This window comes from Gavialis gangeticus, unplaced genomic scaffold (assembly GCF_001723915.1).
Source record: "Gavialis gangeticus isolate Ggan-Ray unplaced genomic scaffold, GavGan_comp1, whole genome shotgun sequence".
NCBI classification, from domain to species: domain Eukaryota; kingdom Metazoa; phylum Chordata; order Crocodylia; family Gavialidae; genus Gavialis; species Gavialis gangeticus.
The window spans coordinates 45,550,558-45,559,494 of NW_017729027.1; the positions used below are offsets into that span (position 1 = coordinate 45,550,558).

Sequence of the window (8,937 nt, forward strand, 5' to 3'; positions counted from 1 at the left end):
CTCCTACAAGACCATTTTAGGCTGGACATAAGAAAAAATTCCTTTACTGTCTAAGCCCCCAAGACCTGGAAGGTGCAGGCACCTACTCTGGACTTACTCAAGAAACTCTTGGATGCTTATCTTGCTGGGGTCTTTTGACCCTAGTTGACTTCCTGCCCCTGGGGCAGGGGGCTGGACTTGATGATCTTCGAGGTCCCTTCCAGCCCTAACGTCTATGAATCTATGAAGAGAAAGCAGTGGCTGGAATCAAAGAAATCTGTATTTGATAGCTTTCCATAACATTGGGAAAGACATCCTGCCTGTGGTAGAGGAATACAGGCAAGAGGCAGCAACAGCTGGAGCTGTACTTTATGGCTAGGGACAGAAGTTACACATAAACTTGGTTTAAGTGATCAAAAACTGGTTTAACCTGAAACAGAAAAGAAGCTCAGTGCACATAAACCAGTTTAAGTGCACATAAAAATGGTTTAAGATAAACCTGGTTGAATGTAGTATCAGACTTAATTGATCTGGGTCAAACCAGTTTATGAAACTTGTGTCTCAGACCCCTTCCTGGTTCAAGTTAATTACAGTCCCTCAGCATCCCAGTATGCTTTTCAGCTCTGGGCTGGGCTGTCTGCTTCAGAGAGTAGGGCTGGCCCCACCCCTTGCTTTCCAGTTGGAGCAGTGAGGGCTGGCTGACAAGGAGGTGGGGAGAGGGCAAAATTGGCTGGGGATGTAGCCCCCCCCCCCCCAGGCAAACCCTGGCTTAGGTCTGGGGTCAGGGAAATGGGTTAAACACCCCTTCCCCTGCTCAAACTTACTGCTGGCTGCAACTGTAGACTACAGATCCCACAGGAACCTGGAAACAGGAAGAGGAAGTGATGAACAACCCTGCAGAATCCTGCTGCTTTAATTCTGGACTGCAAATTCCAGAGACCTCAGAGGCAGCAGGAAGAGGAAGTGAACACACAGCAGAGAGCCATGCCTTGTGCCCCCTGGCTTCTGGCCTGAGCCACTGCAGGCATGTAGCTGCATTTCCTGAATCAAAGTAATGTCTGTTCATTTCTGTTTCAATTTAACTTGTGTAGTTTAGACAGACTGAATTGGTTTATCCTCAGGCTTTTTGACTGTCTATGCCTAGCCTATAAACCTTGTTCCTGACAGTAGCTGTAGTGTAGAGGCAGTGGTAGAAAAGGCAGGACTGTGAAATCTCAGGATAATAAATGTGCTGCATTTGTCTACATCTATTCCAACCACCCATGACACATTATCTTATAACACAGGGTACAACTCCACCCTGCTGTCTTATGTTCGTATTTTATGAAGTGAAACAGGAGGAATAAAATGTTCTTATTCTTCTTAAAGTGAAGCCTAATCAGGGGCTTCACTTGGCAGGGGTCAGAGGGTAAAATCCTATTTTACTTTACTCACCCAGCCATGTAACCAGTAACATAACGAAGTTGGGGGGAGGGGGATGGAGCACAAAATGGCCTGGTCACTGTCACACTACTGGCAGCACAGTTGGCCCATGTGCTGCTGCCTGCTTCCTTGCCTGCTGCCTAGGGAACTCAGGCATACAGTTACATATTTGTGTATAACTGCCATCTTTGATGGCTACATACAGACATGGTACAAAGTGATCCTAGTCCCTGTGCAAAGTGGGCGTGTAAGCATGGACACAGTAACTGAGCTAGTGCAGTAGCTGCACTCCCACTGGGCAAGTATCCAGGTCCGTATATGTCTACTTACATGAGAGCACATCACATAATCCTTCCTGGCAGAAATTCATGCCTAGCAGATGTTAGGAGTAAGTCTCAGTAGATGAGTTGTTGTGGCACTTGGCCAGCCAACAAAAGACTCACATTCTATACTGTTCTTAGCCGAAGTTGAATGTGCATCTCTCTGATTTTGTAGCAAGCAGCTCCAATCACCAGGCCATAAGGTAAGCATTACTGAACTTTCCTTTTGAAGCTGGAATTATATGGGGCCAGAGGAGAACACCAAGCTCTGTGTGTGTAGAATGGTGAGCTTCTGAAAGGGAACAGGTCTGGGTTCTAGCCTAGACCCTTGCTCACAGTGGGAGGGAAATTTCCCCACTGCTCTCCATCCATTTTATTGAAAAACTATCAAAAGCAAGGTGGAATGACTCAGCATCAAAAAGAGGCTGGATAGTGCTTAATCTAGGGATTGATGGTTACAGACCTGGGCTGGAAAATTTGAGAGATCCAGATTTAAAAGCCCTCTAAGGGGAGCTAGTCTCGGTCCCTATTTTCCAGGCTAGTATCTACCCTTGAGTATTAGGCTAAGAAAGAAGGCTCTCTTCCTTGTGACTTATACATGTACAGAACTGAATACCAGCCCACTCAGCATATAGCCTATTGACCATACTCAGTGGACATTTAGGCATTCACACTGCACATGAACTAGGATCACAAACTGTGTGCAAGTGCCAAGAAACAACAGTTGCACAGCTGGGTAACTGCCATATGGGCATGTAAAGTGAAAGTCCAACTGGAACTCCCTAACACTATGGGCTGTCATTGCTTCATTGGCACTTGTTTTTTTGGATTACAGGAAGGGAAGGGGCACTGGGCATTGTCTACTTTAGGTAAGGACAAGACAGGTAATTAAGCTCCTGTGAATCTTCTGGTGCCTTGCATTCCTACCTGCTCCCACACAATGAATGATTTCTAGGAACAGGCACTTCCCAATGCATCCAGGTCTACATTCATGACTAACTTGATGCTTCCAAGTACTCTTTGAAGCTTAGCTTTATTGTTTGAATGGCTTGCGAATGAGCATTTCAAGTGTCCTAACCCTGCTGAGGTTAGAAAACAGGTTTTTCATTAATCCAACAGATAAAGAACCAACAACACCTTCAATCAGATCTAGGCAGGAACTGTTATAGTTTGAGAGCCATTTTAATCTTCAGAAAGGTTAGTATTGTATCAACTACTATAGTAGTTGATAATATCCAAAACATGTCCCAGGGCCACACAGAATATCCCTGGAAAGTGTCTTAAACATTGGGGCTAGGGACAGAAGCTACACATAAACAGGTTAAAGTAATCAGAAACTGGTTTAAACCTCCAACAGAAAGGAAGCTCAGTGCACATAAACCAGTTTCGAAATGGCTAAAACTGGTTTACGATAAACCTGGTTGAATGAAGTATCAGACTTAATTATTTGAGTCAAACCAGTTTATGCAATGGCTGTCCCAGGTTAACTTAACTGGTTTAAGTTAAATCAGAGTCCTCTGGCATCCCAGCATGTTCTCTGGGCTGGGTGGGGTTCTCTGCTCCAGAGAGCTGGGCTGGTCCCTCCCACCTGCTCCCTCACTGGAGCTCCAGCAGAGACTTGCGGGCACAGCAGTGTCTACCTGTCTTCCCCTGCCTCACCCCCCTTGCTGCTCAAGTAGGGATCCCAACTTCTTCTGTCCCTCCCACAGCACAGACCATAGCCAGCATGCTGAGTGGTGTCTGTGTAAGGCAGACAGGACAAACGCAGATAGGACAGCATCCGACAGGTGATGGGACAGTATGAAATCCGCGTAGGGCTTTTTGTAGCTAATCTACAGGTAGCTGGTAATGTCCCTTCCTTGCTTCCTTGGAAAAAGTTGTTTAAGAAGAGCTAGAACTAATGAGAGAGGCTTTGTTTTCTGATGGGGTGCTGAATGCTGATAACACAGCTGATAAATGCTCTGTTATCATGGGGGAGGAAACCCTTCCCTAATCAGAGCATTCTTTTGGGGCCTGGCCATGCCCCCCTCAGCTCAGCACTGTGGAAGAGAGGGGAGGGCTGCTAGCCTGACCCCCCAGCTTCTAGCCTGAGCCACTGCAGGCATGTGCCTGCATTTTCTCAGTCCAGAGAGGATGTCTGTGTGGTTACAAACTGATTCATCTTAGGCAGGGTTTTTTTGAATGTTTGGCTCTAGCCCTTGGGGGTAGCAGGAACAGTAAGCAAATACATAGCACATGCTGGCTATGTGCCAGATAGGCATGCTCTAGCACCCCCCAGCTTCTAGCTGGAATCAAAAGTAAATGTATGTTCACTTGTTTCTCAGTTTAATCTCTTCAGTTTACACTATTCTGCAAAGACTGAATTGATTCACCCTTGGGCTTTTTGACTGTCTGTACTTAGCCTGGAAATTTTGACTATAGCACCCCTTTTCGAAACTGTATCAAGCAATCCTGCTAGCAGGCTAGTTAGTGGGTCTCATATACTTATTCAATAAGGCTGTAGCCTTCCTGCTGTTCTAAATGAAGCCCAGGGCCAAATTCTATTCCACTTCTTGGATGTTCAAGTAGACTCAGATGCCAAAAAGTGATTCTATTCCACTCTGCTTGAATCCCTGGAAATCCATTAAAGCATCTGCTTTTGTAATAAGCACCTGTTACCCTTAAGACAGTTACAAAAAAGCAGCAAGGAGGGCTCATCTGCCTTTTATTGTAATACTTTTCCAGATACTTGAGTATGGTGGAATATAATCACTATGTGGTCCCTAAATTCACTTTTGCTAGTGGAATAGAACCTGGCCCCAAGATTCTAGGCACATTCTCGCAAAAGATATTTCATAATAAAATATTGTATATTTCAAATTTTTATAACATACTTTATTAATTTTATTGATAAAATATTAATCTTTCTCTGCTTCAGATTTACATTTTCCATTTTGTTATTAAATGTTCCAGTCAATCTACAATTTCATTTCTTTACATCATCAATAAGAGGCAGCCATGATTTCTATCATTAAAATTTCAGCTACTATAATAAAAATGATATGCCTTTTAATTTTCTAAGCAACAATCTTGGCTTTGCCAAGAAGAACTTGTTACATCAGCAGCAAAAAAACATAAATTCCAATTTAATAAAACAAGATTTGAAGGGGTGAACTGATTCCCAAGATTCAAAGGCTTAATTGACACTGAAGGCTAAAGTGAAATATTGAGCTTTGGGGTTTGTCCTTGAATGAGAATTTTATCCATCTCCTGTATTTCAATGTCATATACTGAATTTTATGCAAAATCTATTTTACAATTTTTAGAGCAGTGAAAGAGGAAGGGGTTATCTGAAGTTTAGTAATATTTGAAATATGAAGTATCTGCCCCTAACATACCAAATGCTGTATGTGGAACAATTGTGGAACAATTACCCTATGGTTTTAAGCTAGTGACTTATTTTGCAACTGAACATTTCAATTAATTTTGAATCACATCATTGTTTCTTTTCCTTGGACATCTGAGACCCCCTCTACATGTTACAGGTATCATCAAATTAACTGGTTAACTGTACAAATACCTTGAGACCAGCTACACATGTAAAATACCAATAACACTATTAAAAGCTCCAACCAGCTATAAAGTTAGACCTCAAAAATGTGTACTAACTTTATATCTGGTTGCTACTAAACTTTAATCTGTACACATACCAGGGTCTCTTCTGCAGCTGGGAGCCCTGTCAACTGATGGGGCTCCCAGCTGCATGGGTCCATCATGCCCAGCCAGAGCTGACAGCCCCATCATTCAGGGGACTCTCAGCTGCAGCAGCTTCTGACTCTGGGTCCTGGCAGCACCCTGAAGTCCCTGGAACCGCGTCCTGCAAATCCGGATGTTGGGTTCCCACAGTATGCCCTCCTGGTGCTGGGACCTGTGAAGCATGGATGTAATCTCCTAGCCCTGGGGGTGCATGGTGCCTCTAGGGCAGCAAGATCACAGCTGTCATGATCTCCCAGCTTTGGTGGTACTTGAAGCATGTGGCATGGCAGGAGGTGTGATTGTGTGGATCGTGCATTAGATCCCATTGCGCCTTCACCTGCATATGTAGAGGGGCCCCGATAAATGTTTCTTATTTGGATATTTCTCTTACCCTGGTAACATCACAGAAGACAAAAACAAATTCATTCAATGGCACTGGAAAAACAGCTTGAATACAGATCTAGATTATAACCCATGTTTTTTGGAACCAGGGTTTCGCTTGTGACCATGTGTGTAATTGCTATCTTTTTTCCTTTCGTCCTTTTTTCCTCTCCTCCAATGTCAATATTCCCTAACACCAACAAAGCATAAAGATTACATATTTAGGCCAGAAAATCTATCTGATAAATCATTCCTGAGATGAGAAAGAAACCATGTGTGAAATGAAGGTTAGAGCTTTCAAAACCATATCACTTAACCAGCAGATTTCTAATCAATGCATAACATTTTTAATAAGAAAAGAAACAGTGGGATGCAGACATATTTACTGTCTAATCTGGTTATTTTGCCAAACATACTATCTTATTCAGCTTTATGACTCTAGGGGAAATAGAAGTTATATCTTTTTAGATGGGAAGAGTATGTTTAATATAAAATATAAAGTCACAGTTACTTAGGCATACAAGTCAATCAAGCTGTGTACTAAACTGAGTATTCTAGAAGCGTTCTAACTTTGGTGCCTAAAGTCAAATACCGAAACTCATATTTAGATACACAAGGTTAATTATTTTGGCCTCAGTTCATGGAAAGATTACTGCACATTAGTCATCAAGTGCTATACTACAGCTGGGAAAAGTGTAGTCTCTTCAGTAGCTCTCAAAAGTTTTACTCTATTAATACATTTGTTCCTTGATAGTATGGCTATTTAAGCTTTCAGGCATGTAATACAAATACCTATACATGTGGTGAGGGGGCACAGCATATCTACTTTCAACTAGAACTAGAACTTATATAGTTTAAACAGCTTTATGAAGAACAGCTTTCAGCTGTTCAGTATAAAATACCACTCAATGTAAAATAACACACTAATGCTATTGAGAGAATTGCATGCCAATATTACTGAACAATGACAGCTGCTTTCCTTTCAAAAGCTCCCACTGTTTTGCTGTACAGTGGATATGTCAAATAAACAATTTAAGCAGGCATTTTTGTATGTTAAGGTGTTGTGAGAATATATATTTACTTCCTGGGGATGCATAGCATGAAAATATGCATTGCATTTTAACATAGAAATACTGATGTAAGACAATATCATGCCTAAGTATAAGATCATTTATTTGAAAATATAAAAATATGAATAATTGACAAATAATTATTTTTGTAATACATGCACTTTAAGTTTTCCAACTGTTATCTGTGAAATCTTCTCCCTATCAATGACAGCAAGCCCAATAAATTAACCTCTTTATTAAGCAACTTGAAAGAAAAGAAACTCTAAAATTGTTTAGAGGGCATAAAAATGAGGGGTATGATAATGACTATTGAGGAGGAATATGGCAAAAGTGTGTGGATTGTGTCATAGTATGAATGCTGTAGCAATTTATCATAACCTGTTAACTTCAGAAAAATATATTACAGGTAAATTCTCTATATTCCACCCTGAAGAATTTGAGGCACTTTTAAATCCTGGCTTCTCCTTTTGCTTCGGTATTTTAAAAGTGCCTATGAACATGAGTACAGATGATTATTTCGGATGTACCTTATCTTGGATGGGGAGGTGCAGTCAGCTATTTAGATTTCTAAAGCAACGTGAGTTAGGGCTCCCTTGGCCTCACATTGCACCTGTTGCACACTGTTGGGCCAACCTGCAGGATCTGTCTCCACTATGTAGGCTTCAACAGTGACACGTGGCCCCTATTTCACACTGTGTGGAATGTACCAGTGACACTCAGCCTCTATGCCCCCATTGTGCAGGTAAGACAGCCACTAGGGCTCACAAGTCATACGTTAACCATGCATAGGCTGCATGAGGCATATAGGCTACAAGGTCTGGTCTGGTCTAAATAATACCACTCATTTGCACTTGTAAAACTTGTAACTTGTAAACTTGTACTTGTAAAACTGTGCATGTGAAAGAAGTTTAGTTCAGGCTGAAATTCACGCACAGTATGTAATACTTTCAGAATACAGATGTTATATATTAGGTTTCTAGAATCAATATGAAAGTATCTGCGACTGAACAGTTGAACATATAAGCACTATAGTACAATATCAAAGGCCCAATTCTCAATGTGCTATAGAGCATCAATCATGCTAATGGCATAGGAACAAGAGGGTTTCTGTTTCATGCACTGTTTTCAAAATCAAACATGCGTATTTTACATGTGAAATAGTATAAAGGCTAGCATAGATTTTCTTACCTGTGGTTGACCTGATGGTTGAGGTGATGTTGGAAGATGCCATTGCAGGGATACATTCATCATCTTGGGAGTAACCTGCCTGAATGGCACGCAGGTAACTGTGGCTTCTTGTTCGGAAGCATCCTGGGAGGTCAAGGGCATCCATTGCCTGAGCTTCAACTTCACTAAACACTGATTCACACACCGATTCAAATTGCCCATTAACCTCTGCTTCACTCATCTGAATAAACAACAACAATGCATTTGATTTTTTGACTTGCTTTGTTTGTGATCATCATGGCTTCAACACCTCACAAATGGACATCTGTACAGTGATGAAGAACTGTTTTAGCAAATAATTAAAGTTTAATAAATCTGTCTGAACACATTCACATTTTATTGTATTACATGGCTGTGTATAAAATGTACCATGCATTTTGTTTTAAGCGATGATATTTCATACCTTTTGATATTTTCAGAAGATTATCAGTAAATATTAAGAATGATAACAGACAATCCCAATATCTCTAGGCCCTGATGAAGAAATCTATGTATTGTTGACACTGGGGTGTAAAGATTAATATAGAGTACCCTCACTTTTAGGGTAGGCGGGGAGATGGACTTCTTAATTACTTCCTTGCACCAATCAACTGAGTTGATCGATCACACAGGTGGGTTTATGCCACACCTCTTAGAGACGGCACTGCAGATTGTTCTCTTCCCTTTGCTATAAATATGATGGAGGTATCTATGGATTGTGACTAAAAGCTACATTTTGGCCTAAAGAGTTCTGATAAACAGAAAAGAATTGTTTTTACTTGCATTTCAACAGGGTGGTTCAGTTGATCTCTGAGTAACCTGCC

The 8,937-nt window shown here is 41.4% G+C and overlaps 1 protein-coding gene across 1 annotated transcript in view; it reads right to left on the reverse strand.

Moving 5' to 3' along the window:
- DLGAP2 (DLG associated protein 2) overlaps positions 1 to 8,937 on the reverse strand; it is a 214,293-nt gene that overhangs the window by 96,902 nt on the left and 108,454 nt on the right. Inside the window, exon 4 of the mRNA XM_019520619.1 lies at positions 8,096 to 8,315. Coding sequence (XP_019376164.1) covers positions 8,096 to 8,315 — 220 coding nt within the window. The remainder of the gene's footprint in view (positions 1 to 8,095; positions 8,316 to 8,937) is intronic.